At 46.8% G+C, this 15008-nt stretch overlaps 1 protein-coding gene across 2 annotated transcripts in view; it reads left to right on the forward strand.

The window, feature by feature from the left end:
- COL5A1 (collagen type V alpha 1 chain) overlaps positions 1-15008 on the forward strand; it is a 150119-nt gene that overhangs the window by 107340 nt on the left and 27771 nt on the right. For both annotated transcript variants that reach the window (XM_074556412.1, XM_074556413.1), the window contains exons 27-38: positions 1107-1160; positions 1338-1382; positions 2040-2093; positions 2605-2712; positions 3133-3186; positions 5709-5762; positions 9757-9801; positions 10073-10126; positions 11099-11143; positions 11797-11850; positions 12344-12397; positions 14327-14380. In XM_074556412.1, coding sequence (XP_074412513.1) covers positions 1107-1160; positions 1338-1382; positions 2040-2093; positions 2605-2712; positions 3133-3186; positions 5709-5762; positions 9757-9801; positions 10073-10126; positions 11099-11143; positions 11797-11850; positions 12344-12397; positions 14327-14380 — 675 coding nt within the window. The remainder of the gene's footprint in view (positions 1-1106; positions 1161-1337; positions 1383-2039; positions 2094-2604; positions 2713-3132; positions 3187-5708; positions 5763-9756; positions 9802-10072; positions 10127-11098; positions 11144-11796; positions 11851-12343; positions 12398-14326; positions 14381-15008) is intronic.

Consider the following 15008-nt stretch of genomic DNA (forward strand, 5'->3'; position numbering starts at 1 on the left):
GCAAACCCAGCTGAAATCTGAAAGCTGAGCCCAGATTTTATCTCTGGGTGTCTCCTGTGAGCTGCTCCCAGCTCTCCTGGCCAGCAGAGCAGCCCACACCAAGAACCCAACCTTGCTCCTGACAGACACAAATAAATATCCTTTGTGGCACAGGCAATGTAGGAAATAGAATTTTTTTTTCCCCTTTCCACCTCCAAGTTGCTCTTTAACAATATATTTGAGATTATTGCCAGAGGCCAAAGACCTTGAATTATGCACTGGTCTGTCTGTCTGTCTGTCTGTCTGTCCAGGAGATTTGCCATTCCTGCTGCAGCCAGGCTCTCAGACAGCACTGCACTTGTCAAAAGTCAGAATTCAGCCCAAGAGTGCTGCTGGGCACAACCACAGCTGGGTTTGTCCCCCTGGTGTCACAGGAGGCTGAAAATTCCAACCTTTCCTCTGGAGAAATCAAAATGGTTTGGGGGTGGTCCCTCCTGTCTGTGATCATCACCAAAAGTTTAAATTAAACATAAAATATATATATATCATTTTGGTATTAATTATGATATATTTATATAAATTTATATTTATAATATACATTTACAAATTGTATACTTTATTTACATTTATACTCATAATGTTTACATTTATATATTAAAGTTATATTTACATTTATATATTTATGTATATTTATATTTATATATAATATATTTATATTTATATAGATTACATATATTTACGAAACCATATTTATATTTTTGGAAGCAGGCTGGAACATTCCTACAAAACAGAACATGTTCCTCCTCTCTGGTTTTCTCCAGCCCAAACCACAAATCATACCTTGTGCATCAATGCCCTTTCTAACAAATTGTTTCCATCCTGACCCTCCTCATCCTCCCTTTCCTGTTGGATGGATCTTTGCCACCCCATCTGCTGCAGGTGATGGTCCTGCAGTTCCCTGGGCTGTTTTGGGGCTATTTGGGATTATTTGGGGCTGTTTTCAGGTGCTGCTGCCATTCCTACCCATGTGGGAAACAGGAAATTTGTTTTCCACATCTTCTCCTCATCAGTGCGCCTTTGGGTTGGTTTTTGATGTGTTTTTCTTTGTTTTCATTTCATCCCCTCAGGGTCCCCCAGGTCCTCAGGGCCCCATTGGTTACCCAGGACCCCGTGGAGTCAAGGTAAGGAGATGCAGGAGCAGTGTCCAGGTCACTGGAATTCTCCATTCTGGCCTGGAGCTTGCAGAGATACAATTAAACATCACAGAAATCAGAAATCACCACAGTTAATGGTGATTTTTCATTTCTTCCCTCTAAACTTTACCCCTACCCTGGTAACACCTTGGTTTCTCTCTCAAGGGAGCAGATGGAGTTCGTGGCTTGAAAGGCACCAAGGGGGAAAAGGTGAGTTCAGTTTGGGTTGTGTTTCTGTAATTTCTGAACATTTTTGTAGATGGATCCCACAGGATCTTCCCTGGGAGGTTTCCTCCTGCACAAAGGGTTTTTCTTGGGAGGGAAAAAAGGGAACTGAGCACTTTTCCTTCATTCTTGTCCCTCCCCAGAAATTCAGCAGCAGTTTGGGATCTCCCAAATTTAAAACTTTCTGGGAAATGTCTTCACTGCCTCTGGGGATGAGCTGTAGGATGAGATGCATTATTGATTAACCTGCAATTAAAACCTTCCTGGCTGAAGGAAATATTGCAGTGTCCTGGAGGCTGCCTGGGAGCAGGTGCAAAACCTCCTTTTATTCACGAGAATAAAACCAATTCCACCTCAGAAATAATTGGTTCCCAGTGCTGCCAAGGTGCTGTTGTTCACCCTGGGGCTGTTTGTGGTGCTGCCTTGCAGCCAGGATGGGATGCAGGGCACATTTGGGGACACTGTGGGGGTTCTTTGGGGTTTTTGGTGGTGCTTGTGCACTCCAAGGACTTGGAGAAGGCAATGTGTGGACCTCAGCTTGTCCTCCCTGAACAAGTGAGGCTTAAAAAACTTTAATTCTTTTTTTTTTTTTTTTTTTCCCATCTCTACACCTTGGGTGATTTTCCCCCTCTCCATTTTCAGGGTGAAGATGGTTTCCCTGGCTTCAAAGGTGACATGGGCATCAAAGGAGACCGGGTGAGAGTCTGAGACCTCAATGAGAAATCAATGCAGCAGCTCCTGGTGAGCCAGGAAAAGGCTGTTCCCAGCATGGAGCCATCTCCTGCTCCCTGTGGGACACAGTGGCACTGCTGTCCCCTGGGCTGCAGCTGGCAGTGCCACAATCCATGTCAACAGCTCAGATTTCCCAGTAATTCCCATAATTACCCTGCAGCTGCCCAGCTCAGCCCTCAAACACTTCCCAGGGTTTGCTTTGCACATCCAGTGAAGGTGAAAGGGAGGAAGGTGAAAGGGCTCCAATCACAGTGATGAAGGCTGGTTTGGTGGAGGTGTTCCCAGTGTGGATGGGAGAATTTTGTGGATAACACCTGAATTTTGTGGGATTTTGGTCACACCCACAATTTCATCTCCCCGAGGCTCCTGCTGAAGCCCAGCTTTCTCCCAGAGCAGCTCCGTGGAATATCTGCTGCCAGCAAAGCCAGGATCTGGGACTTGCCTGTCTAATTAACACTTCTCTGGTAATTAACAGGGGGAAATTGGCCCCCCTGGCCCTCGGGGTGAGGATGGGCCCGAAGGTCCCAAAGGTCGCTCTGGCCCCAATGGAGATCCAGGTCCTCTTGGTCCTGCTGGAGAGAAGGTGAGCCCAGCATGGGAATTCCGTGTTTTGCACCAAACCCCACAATTTTTGGGTGTCTCAGGGGTGTGGGCAGTTTTAGGGCAGAGTGGGGAAGAGGAGCTGTGGGAGTTTTGTGTGAAGGGAGGCCTGAGGGAGGTGGGTTTAGGGCAGCCCCATTGAGACTTTGGTCTCTTTGGGGTTATTTTTAAATAAAAATATCAGAGGGGAATAAGTGGAGAAATGGAAAGGTTAATTTAAATTAATTTCAGTAAAATCCCAGCCATTCTTAACTGGTTCCCAGCACACTTACAGTGCTCACTCTGCATCTCCCAACTGGGATTCCCTCAAAGTTTAATCCCACCTGCCCTGCTCCTCCCTGCCCCTGGCATCCCCCCTTCCTGCTGCCTCAGAGGCTCTCACTCCCTTTTCCTTCTTTTCCAGGGAAAACTCGGTGTGCCAGGATTGCCCGGGTACCCGGGCAGGCAGGGCCCCAAGGTAACGGGCACGGGATGGGTTGGCATGGGATGGCATGGGATGGGGAGGTTTGGATGGGACAAGATGGGAAGGTTTGGAATGAGATGAGAAGGTTTGGATGGAAATGGGATGAGAAGGTTTGGTTGGAAATGGGATGGGGAGGTTGGGATGGGATGGGATGGGGTGGGATGGGATGGGATGGGATGGGATGGGATGGGATGGGATGGGATGGGATGGGATGGGATGGGATGGGGTGGGATGGGATGGGATGGGATGAGGAGGTTTGGGTGGAAATGGGATGAGGAGTTTTGGATGGGATGGGGAGGTTTGGGATGGAATAGATGGGATGAGGAGATTTAGATGAGATGGGATGAGGAGGTTTGGGATGTGATAAGGAGCTTTGGATAGGGTGGGATGAGCTGGGGAGGTTTGGGATGGGATGAGATGAGGAGATTTGGATGGAAATGGTGTGAGGGGATTTGGATGGGATGGGATGGAAAGTTTGGATGGGATGGGGAGGTTTGGGATGGGATGAGAAGATTTAGGATGGGATGGGATGAGAATGTTTGGATGGGATGAGAAGATTTGGATGTAAACGGGATGAGGAAGTTTGGATGAGATGGGATGGGAAGGTCTGGGATGGGATGAGATTTGGATGGGATGGGATGAGAAGGTTTAGGATGGGATGGGATGAGAAGATTTAGGATGGGATGGGATGAGAAGATTTAGGATGGGATGGGATGAGAATGTTTGGATGGGATGAGAAGATTTGGATGTAAACGGGATGAGGAAGTTTGGATGAGATGGGATGGGATGAGATTTGGATGGGATGGGATGAGATTTGGATGGGATGGGGAGGTTTGGGATGGGATGAGATGAGGAATTTTGGATGGGATGTGGTGGGAAGGTTTGGATGGGATGAGGAGCCCAGGAGCACAGCCCAGCTCAGCCCCCGTTTGTGGGGTGAGGTTCCTCCTTCCCACTCATGCAGGACAAAAATAGGGATGGACAAAAATCGCTGCCAGCCCTGAGCTGCTGGAATTCAGGGGCTGGGCATGGCTTGGGTCCCAAAGGGGTGGGAAGAGCTGCACAAGGGCTGGGATGTGCAGGGAAGGCTCCTGGGAGCTTTCCTGCTGCTGAAAGGCATTTCAGTCCTTCTCCTCGGATTGGGGTTTTTATCTTCCAAGATAGCATTTTCTAATTAATTAAGGAGAATAGTTAATGACTCAGGGTCTCCCTGAAATGAAAAGAAAGCTGCCATTTGCATATTTGCAAACATCCTTTGTAGCTTCTCTCCACGCCCACCTCCGTTCGGGCCATTTCCAAGGCATTTTTTTAAATTAAAACTGTGAATTCCACTCCATAGACTCAGGCTCCAGCCCAGTTTTCACATGCCCTGGAGGCTTTGGGAACTTCTGTTTTTGTTAACTTTTTTTTGTAAGAATGGTATTTTATTATTCATGTTCCCTGCTTAAAAAAAAACCCAGCTTGTTTTATTCTGGAGACAGAATTATCTGCAAGAGATTGTTTCCTGCTTGTGGTGGGGCTGGTTTATTTTTAATTTCCATTTTATATCTGGAGTAAGGTTGGGGGGAGGTGGGGTTTTTTTTTGCATTTTCTTGGACTAATCCATATTTTAAAAGCATCAGCAGCAATTCTCCAGGCGTTGGCATCAGACAGGAACAAGCCAGGAGTTAAATTTTCATGTGCACCACAGTGACTTAGGAGCTAAAATCCAAAATTCTGCCTGGGCTCCCATCACAACTGTGGGCTTGGGGTTTTGTGGTGACTGCTAATGAGCCATGGATATTTTGGTTTGGTGTTGTTTTTGGAGAAAATTGAATTTTGGAGAAATTTGAATTTCACCCCAAAATTCAGGGTTTTGCAGTGATTGCTAATGAGCCATGGGTATTTGGTTTTAGTGCTGGCTTTGGAGAAAATTGAATGTCAGAAAGCACCCCAAAATTTAGGGTTTTGTAGTGACTGCTAATGAGCCACAGATATTTGTTTTTTGTGTTGTTTTTGGAGAAAATTGAATGTCGGAGGGCACCGCAAAATTCAGATTTTTGTAGTGACTGCTAATGAGCTATGGATATTTGGTTTTGGTGTTGTTTTTGGAGAAAATTGAATGTCAGAGGGCACCCCAAAATTCAGATTTTTGTAGTGACTCCTAATGAGCCATGGGTATTTGGTTTTGGTGTTGTTTTTGGAGAAAACTGAATGTCGGAGGGCACCCCAAAATTCAGATTTTTGTAGTGACTGCTAATGAGCCACAGATATTTGTTTTTTGTGTTGTTTTTGGAGAAAATTGAATTTCAGAGGGCACCCCAAAATTCAGATTTTTGTAGTGACTGCTAATGAGCCGTGGGTATTTGGTTTTGGTGTTTTTTTTTAAAAACCCTGAATTTTGGAGGGCACCCCATTGCTGGTTTTGCTGTCGTTGGAGGGAGGCTCAGGGCACAAGGGCTGGGGGCTCTGGGGATGCCCAGAGCTGCCCCAGGCGTGTCCTGAGCCTCTCCCTCCCTCTCTGCTCTCCCCCCAAGGGCTCCATCGGATTCCCAGGATTCCCAGGAGCCAACGGAGAGAAAGGCACAAGGGTAAGAGCTGCATCTCCACTGCTCCACTCATTTCTCCCTCTCCAAACAGATTTGGGGACCATTCCTTTGCTCCAGAGGCTTTTCCACTCAGGAATTACCCAAAAAGGCTCATCCCAGGGTGGAGTTCCTGCTGCAGGACAGGAGGATGCTGGGGATGGCACATTCCCAATTAAATTCAGGGAATTTTCCCCCTCAGGATATTTTAAGAGGCTCCTCTGAACCTGAATCCTTTGCTCAGGGCACAAAGAGCTCTTTAATTAACAGTAATTATTAGAGATGGCTGAGTCTGTTCAGAAGCAGCCAGAACCATCTTTCACCCGACTTGAAATTCTAAATGCATGGCTGGGAACACTCTCAGTGCTTTTAATAAGCTGCTCAAAATTCAGAGACACCCTGAAAATCAGGGGGTTTCATCCCCCAGCCTTGTCTCTGCCTCTCACCCCACCTCCACAGCCTTCTCTCCGAGTGGGGAATTGTCTAAATATACTGATTTATTTTTTATCTGCTGCAGAACATGCTGGAATTAAAGGATTCAGAGTACAAACAAAGTCATTTTCTGCACCAGCTCCGGTCACAGTGACAAGAAGGGGGAGTGAGGACAGCAAGTGGAATTAGTTTCCTTTTTACTCTCATTTAAATAGAAATGACTTCTAACAGGCAGCTTTGAGAGGAGCCCAGCAAATATAAATCACTTTGCACTGCATTAATATCCCAGCACTGCAATTTGAGTTCTATCCACCCCCCTTTTTTTATCATTTCATTTCATTTGAAGCTACAAATTCTCATCCCCATCCCTCCCTCTGCTCTAGCTGGGCAGGAAATTCAGAATTACCCCTTTCCTTCTCAAATATCCAGCAATAAAACCCCTGGGCTGGATTTTGGGGGGTGTAGAAGAGCAGGGGAGGGATGCTCTGCTTTGAATCCCTGCACATCCATGAATGATTCTATTCTGGGATGGAATCAAACCCAGCTGGGAGGGGATGGGAAACCTTGCAGGGAGTGGGGAAGGTACCAGGAGCTGGGCATTGCTGGGGCTGGAACAAACCCTGAGGGGGGTGAGGGTTGAATTTTGGCATTATCCAGCCTGAAAGGGGCTGGGGAGGGAGCAGATCTGATGGGAAAGGGCCCAGCTTCAGAACCAAGCCATGAGAAGAGAAGAAAAGGCAAAAAAAAATCAGCACTTCCCTCACTTTGATTCCCAATGAGCTCTGTGCCTTTAATGGGGGTAGTGAGGATATTTAGTTACACCCTTGGCTTGCCACACATTTCTTCACGTCAGGAATTAAAAAATGGCTTTTTAACCTCTCAAACATTGATTTGTTTCATGGTAATTCCAGTTTTTAATATTTCTTTTTTTTAATTTTTTCAATGGGTTCTACCATTTTATACCAAATTAATCAACGTGCATTCACTTTATCAGTGTAGAGAGAGATTTTCATGGACAAATCTTTCCATTAGCAACAAGAGCTCAGCTTGGAAATTTAAGACTAGCAGAAATGTTGATTTTCAGTAACCGCTTTGCTATCCATCTATCATTTTTTTCCCCCTCCCAAGTATCCCATTTGAAAAAAGAGAAAAGCAATTATACACAGAATTATAGGCTGAGCTGGGGTCACTCTGCTCCAGTCCTCATGTTAATTTAAGCCTCGTTGAGTCAGACTTGATAAATCCCCTCTGCTTCTCCTAAGACCACTCAATTTGTTTGGTTTATGAATGTGTTCACATGGAGCCAAGAAATAAAATTTCTAGGGGGTTTTTTTTTTTTTTCCCTGCAGTTCAATGTGGAATAACTCAATTTGGAGCTGCAAAAACCCCAAATCATTTGTTTGTCTTTTCTTTATCACAATATCCCCATTTTGCTCTTCAATTCCCTGGTTTATGTGGCCAAAATCATGCAAATCCCACATTTCTCTGCTGAAATGGAGCTCAGCTTTTCAGCCTGTTGTTCCAGCAGCACAGAGAGTCTTCCCAAGTTGTTAAATAATTCAAAAAAAGGTGAAAATCAAAGGTGGAAGGGCAGGACCTGCACAGGCAGCTGAATTTTAGTGCTGAGGTGCTGAACATCCCCAAACACAAAAGTTCAGCTCGTGGATGTTCAGTTGTACAAAAAAAGGGCTGAAAAGGTAAAATTGGGGATGGAAAAGGGGATGAAGATGTTTAGGGGATGAGGCTGGGAGAACTGGGGTTGCTGGAGAAGAGAAGCTTTGGGGCGAGCTGGTGGTGGCCTTGCAGAACTGGGTGGGAACTTGCAGGAAAGATCTATAAAATCTAATAGAATAGATAAATCTATTTAAAGGAATAAATCTATTTAAAGGAGCCTGAAGTGACTTTGGATGGGGCTTGGAGCAGCCTGGGATGGTGGAAGGTGCCCCTGCCCATGGGGATGTTTGGAATGAGCTGAGCTTTAAGGTCCCTTGCAGCCCAAAGCAGTTTTTGGTTCTCTGTTTGGTGCTTTTGGAGAATCCTGACCCATTAAATTCCCCCAGAGCCCCTCCTCAGCTCCAGGTGGGCTCAGCATCTTTTCAAACCCTGCTCATGAAATCAATACCTAAACATGAATAATAAATCTTATTTTAAGAGCTGTTTTCTCCCTTTAGAAGGGAGCAATAGATTTCCCTGCTTGCCCAGCTTGACAGAGCTCCCCAAATCCAACTTATTTCTTGGTGTGCCTGGAAAAATAATCTGAATTTAGCTGCCTTTCATGTCAAAATCCTTGTTTGACAAATACAGGTCTGTGTATGTTTACAGTGAATATAAATCCTTTGCAACTGTACATGAATGCATGACTAATGACAGCAATAAGCAGGGGGAAATTTGGCTTAAAAATAGAATTGTGGGGGGCTACCTGAGGGGAGGCAGCACCCCCTCCTCCCCACCTGCTCCCAATTTATCCTCCCAGAGCTCCAACAAAACCAGCTGGAATATTTTAAAGCAAATTTTGTCGTTAATTAAAAAAAAAAAAATGCCAGCAGGCTTTAATAAATGGAGCTGCAAGAACAAGGAAGATTCAGCAGGACTAATTTTAGCAGCTGCAGGAAAGTTTTGATGGGAAAGTTTTGCAGCTCCTGTTTTATGTTCTGCTGGTTAATGAGTGTCAGAGCTGAGCAGGCTCCGAGGTGATGGATTTGGGGCAGAAAATGGCAAAGGGATATTTTAAGCACCCAGGGAATCGAGGTTTCCTTTCGAGGTGATTGGTGCACCCTGCAGGACCCCAGGGCAAAATCAAACCTCTCTGTGGTGTTTTGGCCACTTGACACCAGCCCAAACTGGGCTTTTAGGCCATTCCTCTGCTTTTAGGCTCAGCTTAATGTGCTGCCAGCTTTGTTTGCAGCAGGCTGTGCCTTTTCCATGGCAGGATTTATCCCAGGGAACCGAGTGCAGCTGTCACAGCTCATGAGCTGCTGCCAAACAACGCCTGGAATTCCTTGTTTAGCTCTGAGCTGGGGAAGATTTGGAAATATTGAGGGCAGCCTAATTGGAATCTGTGTCACACCTTCCCAAACCCCACAGGAATTTGTGTCACACCTTCCCAAACCCCACAGGAATCTGTGTCACACCTTGCAAACCCCACAGCAACCCTGGAGAAGTGGGGTGAGGAACCTGCCCCACATCAGGATCAGTGGGCTAAAGGGGTTACAGGTGGAGCTGAAGAGGTTTTCACTGGGTTTTTGGGATACTGAGGGGGTGGCCTCATCTTTGAAAGCATTTTGGGGTTTTAAAGGACTTTTAGTCCTTTTTGTAAAGGACTTTTAGTCCTTTTAAAGGACTAATCTGCTCCTGGAGAGATTCATTCCCTCAGAGAGCAGATGTTGTCTGGGATCGCTCTCCAGACCTGCCCAAGTGCTATAAATCCAAATAAATACAAGAATCAGGAGGTGGAGGTGAAGCTGCTGCTGATTTTTTCCTGGCAGAGGAGAACAGAGAGGTCCTGAGGCTGTGTGTGTGTGACAGGCTCTGCTGTGGGTTCCTAATCCCTTCTCCTTCTCCATTCCAGGGCACCCCTGGCAAACCAGGTCCGAGGGGGCAGCGTGGTCCCACGGTGAGCAGCCAGTTCTTCATCCTTGTGCCCTTCAAAACCTTGTCCTGGCTAAAGGGACACTGGGATGGGCTTTGTGTCCTCACTGAGGGGGGATCTGGCCTTCAGCAGCTGCAGCTGGGCCAGGGGGACACAGATTTGGGGCTGGGTGTCTCCACTGAATGTGGTTTAAATCTTTCTGATGACTTTTCTGTCACCCCTTGCTGCTGGGATGATTTGTTGACCCCCATGCAGCTCAGAAAGGCCTCAAATGTAATTTTTGTGTCTTTTGAAGGGTCCACGTGGGGAAAGAGGCCCCAGGGGAAGCACTGGAAAGCCTGGCCCAAAGGTAAGGCCTGGGGGTTTGAAAGGACTTCAGATGCTGCTCCTGGAGAGATTCATTCCCTCAGAGAGCAGATGTTGTGTGGGCATTGGGCTCACTGTCCAGCCCTGCCCAAGGGCTGTAAATTCACATAAATACAAGAATCAGGAGGTGGAGGTGAAGCTGCTGCGAGTTTTTCATGGCAGATGAGAACAGAGAGGTTCTGGGGCTGTGTGTGAGCCTTTGGGGTGGTGTCCCAGGCAGTGCTGGTGTGGAGAGCAGCTGATCCATCACCCCCATCTCCCTCCTTTCCTTTTCCATGGGGTTGGGAAAGCTGAGCCCTCCTGAGGCTCATTCCCAGCTCAATGACCCAGCTGCAGAGGATGTGCCCAGGTTGTGGAAATGTGCTGGCCCAGGAGCCAGCAGGACTGTGAGGGCATTCCCAAACTGGAGACCAACACAGCCCCAACACCAGCACAACCTAAACCTCCCCAGCCCCTCATTTTTGGGGTTTAAATTGAGTTTAAACCCCCTGAGAGCCATTTTTGGAGCCATTTTTGCCTTCCCACTGCTGAGCCAGGATTGGCCCCCAAGCAAAATTTGGGATTTTTCTCCAAACCAACCCTGAGGCACAATGATTACCTGAGCATTGATCACCAAACAAAGCTTCTGTTTACAAACAAACCTCTGGGCTTTGTGTTGGCATGAATTTTGGCTAAACCCCTCCTCTTCAGAGTGGCATTGCTCTCTCTGTGTCGTGGAAATATCCCAATCTCCCCAGGATTTTTATCAGGGGATGTGGAGGGAACAAGCAGCTGCTCATTTGTCACTGGCTGCTGTTCCTGCCACAGAATTATTATTATTAGAGAGGCCTGGGGGAGTTGCTGGGGTGTGGTGTCACCGTGGGCTTGGTGCCATCTGAAGCCTTGGCACACAGAAGCTGTGATGTTAATTTTGGTATTTTTTTAAATGTTCTCTTGTTTTCCTTCTTCCTAAAAGGGCAACTCTGGTGGTGATGGCCCCCCTGGTCCTCCTGGAGAAAGGGTAAGATGAGCTGAGGGGCACAGCAGGGCTCAGGCTCTGGCAGAGGAGGTGGGATTGCAGGCCTGAGGGGTTTTTGGCAAGGCGGATCCTCCTGGGTGCCCTGTTAGCAGAGAGGAGTGGGCAGGAGGCAGGGTGCAGCTCAGCAAAAGGGAAAATAAAGGGAAATTCTGGTTAGAAATGCAAGGTGAAAGGTGCTGGTGTGGAGAGAGGTCCCCCAAGCCACCTCCAGGCCTCAGGTGCTGTCTGAGCTCTCCAGGGAAGGCTCAGGGGGGACTTTGGGTGTCCTGTGGAAGCATCACTCATGGGAGAAGGGACAAATCACCCCTGGGTGACTGCAGGCAGCCAGAATTCCAGCACTTTCTGATGGATGTGGTTCTCTGGAACCTCCTGCTGCTTTCTCAGATCACAGTCAGGTGGGAAATCCTCAAACAATGGGACTTTCATGATTTTAGCCTCAATTCTGGTTTGGTTTTTTTTTTTTTTCCCCACTGGGTTTTGTTCTGTTTGTAATTTTTTTCTACACAACCACCCAGCATTTGCCTTTCCAGGCCTTTGTGCTTACCTGCTGCTCACACAGAGGGAATATTTGTAATATTTCATATCAAGTGTTGCAGGTTCCTTAACCAACTTCTCTGCCTTGTCCTTCATCCCAGGGACCACCAGGGCCTCAAGGACCAACTGGATTTCCTGGACCAAAAGGGCCCCCTGTAAGTAACTCAAAATCCAGAGGGATAATCCAGCCTTTCCCACCCAGCCTGAGCTGATTCCCTGACAAATTCCCATGAAAAGGCATCACTGAGACATGCTGCTAACAACCCCATGGTTTCAGATTTTAAATAGCCAAGTCAATTGCAGCTGATTATAAATGTTCATTTCCTACTGACTCAGGATCTCTGGGATCTTTTGTGGCTGTTCTGTGCTTTATTTTCCCTCTGTGGACGTGGAGGACAGCACAGCACTGCTGTCCCTGCAGTTGTTGTACACTGGGAGGAACTCAGAATTGGTTTGGGAGTGATTTCCTGAGCAGCTCCTGTGAGATGAATCCTTTGGGAGATGTGTGGGGAGGAAAGGGGTGCAGCTTTTAGGGTCTGCAGCTCCATTTCCCAGTGAAATAGCTGGGAGTTGAGGCAAGCAGGGCAGATTCAATGTTTGGCACAGTTTTATTGCCAAGCCCTTGGTGATGCTGCTTTTCTCCCACAGGGTCCTCCTGGGAAGGATGGATTGCCTGGGCACCCTGGACAGAGAGGAGAAACGGTAAGTAGCCAAAAAACCTTGGACTGGACATCACTCCAGAGGCTCATTTTGGGTTCTCCAAAGCCTCCTGTGCTGCTGGGGAGATGCAGCCCCAGGTTGGGTGGTTTGGGGTCCCTGAGGGTCTGGCTCTGTGGGAAGCAGCCCGTTTCTTCCCACTGCCTTCCCCAGCAAATGAGCATTAAAAAGGTTTTGCACATGATGCATTTTTCCCCTCTGCTTTTCAGATGATTTAATTAACTTGCCTGGCATTTGCTAAGCAGGGCAGTGCAAACACTGCTCAGCCCAGCATCAGGTGTTTATTTACAAGCCACAAGGCTGGTTTTAAACCAAGGGGGTTTTGAGGTATTTTTGAGCCTTCAGGTCAGGATTAACTTAAAGGTGAAGAGTTTTCAGCTGCCAGAGCCTGACATTGAGTCTTCCTTGAGTTTTCCATGACATCCAAGGTGGAGGGAGCAATGAGAGCTTTGACAGCACCTGCTGTCATCATCTTCTGAGACTGCAGTCAAAAGTATCAACCTCCAGATCTGCAGGAGTGAATGGGGAATGATCTTTTAATCATTTTGGGGTCTGAAAGCTCTCCCTAATTGTTTTCCTTAATTTGCCTCTCCTAGGAAAGAGAATCTCTGTTAACCTGTGCCATCAGCCCTGCAGAGATCACTTTCCCCTGCACACCCAGGCAGGAGAAGTCCCCTTTTTGTCCCTTTCCCCCCTCACAGTGCCAAAATGCAAGGAGAGAAGCAAAAAAAAATGAATTAAATGCTCTTTCTACATCAGTAGCCTGGTCAGTGCAGTGCATCTTTGTGCAAGATTGTGCAAGATTGAAATCTCTGTGTCAAACACTTCCCCTTATTGAAGTTCCCATTCAGCAGCAAACAGGCATGCTGAGATATTTGGCCATATTAGATTTGCAAAGATTGGCTTTAAAAAAACCATGACAAATTCTAAAGGCTCTGTGCCCAAGGCTCAGAGTACAAAAGGAAAGCCCTTTCTTCAGGTTAATAAGGAAAGTCCTGCACAGAAATTATCTAAATATTTGTCTGTGATAAGAGTTTAAATTGCACCTTCATTTCCCAAGGATATTTTGCCATTTCCCCACCAGTGACAGGACATTTTCTGATCTGCAGGCAGCCAGAATAGCATGGAGGAGTTATTTAAGCATGACAGGCTAGCGTTGGCATGGGATTTATCTGATCCTCTTTTGTGGCAAGCAGAGAATAGCCCGTGTGCCCTAAATGCCATTCCTCAAGCTTGTCAGCAGGCTGGAGTAACAACCATAATTAATGTGCTTTTTAAGGAGTAGCCTGGGAGAGCCAAACAATTGCAGTGGTGAGAGTTGCTCGTTGTCACTCTTCAAAATGCCATTGGAAGGAGCTGTCAGGGAGACTTCCCTGCTCATCAGCCTCTGCAGACAAACGGGGCTGTGCTTCCTTTCAGCAAATGTTGATGGAGGAGATAAAACTTCACCCAGCCCCCGTGGGTTAAGCTGTTCCTGAGCTTCTGGGAGCTGAGCTGAGACAGAACCAAGCCTAAACCAGCACCAGAATGGGCAGCAGGAGAAGGGAAACAGCTTTTAAGAGTTACTCAGCATGAAGAAATTCACACTGATTTTAAAAGCCATTTAATAGCTATTAATGGCGTTTTTAATTGCCATTTCCTCCATGGTTTTATGAGTGGAACAGATTTTTATAGATATACATATAAATGGCCAAAGCACAGCAGCTCCATCCAAACAGCAGGGCTGAGCTTTGAGAATCCCTTCTTCCTCTATTTCACCCTTTGTAAATGCACAAAGACATTTTTCCCACTTTCTGTTTGATTTTTTATTTAATTTTCCTTTGAGTGCCCACCCTGGTCAGGGGGAGGAACAGTTGGTGGCAGTGTGACCCTCACAGACATGTCACCTCTTTGTCTTTTCTCTTTCTCTAACAGGGTTTCCAAGGCAAGACTGGCCCTCCAGGCCCCCCTGGTGTTGTAGGGCCTCAGGTAAGAAGCAAATGCTCACCCTTGCTTGTGCAGCAAGGACTCCTTTTCCAGGGAAGGCAAAGCCTTGGCAGGTGGCTTTGAAATTCCTGAGGCAGGTGTGAAATGCCCACCATGGCCCCAGCTCACCTTGCTGAGGGGTTGGGATGGGGTTTAGAAAAATGTAAATGTGGTGGTTCCTGTGAGCTCAGCACAACCACCCTGGTGTAAAACCGGAGTAGGGTGAGACAAGAGCTGAAAAACACAACCCAGATGAAAAGCACAAAACAGCTGAAAAACACAAAAGAGCTGAAAAGCAAAAAACAGCTGAAAAAGACAAACAAGCTGAACAACACAACCCAGCTAAAAAACACACTGAACAACACACCCAGCTGAACAACACACTCAGGTAAAAGACACAACCCAGCTGAAAAGCAAAAAACAGCTGAAAAACACAAAAGAGCTGAAAAGCAAAAAACAGCTGAAAAACACAAAAGAGCTGAAAAAGACAACCCAGCTAAACAACACAACCCAGCTGAAAAGCACAACCCAGCTGAGCAACACACCCAGATAAAAGACACAGCCCAGCTGAAAAGCACAAACCAGCTAAAAAACATCCCAGCTGAAAATCACAGCCCAGCTAAACAACACA

The sequence above is a fragment of the Zonotrichia albicollis genome, chromosome 21, assembly GCF_047830755.1.
Source record: "Zonotrichia albicollis isolate bZonAlb1 chromosome 21, bZonAlb1.hap1, whole genome shotgun sequence".
NCBI lineage: Eukaryota > Metazoa > Chordata > Aves > Passeriformes > Passerellidae > Zonotrichia > Zonotrichia albicollis.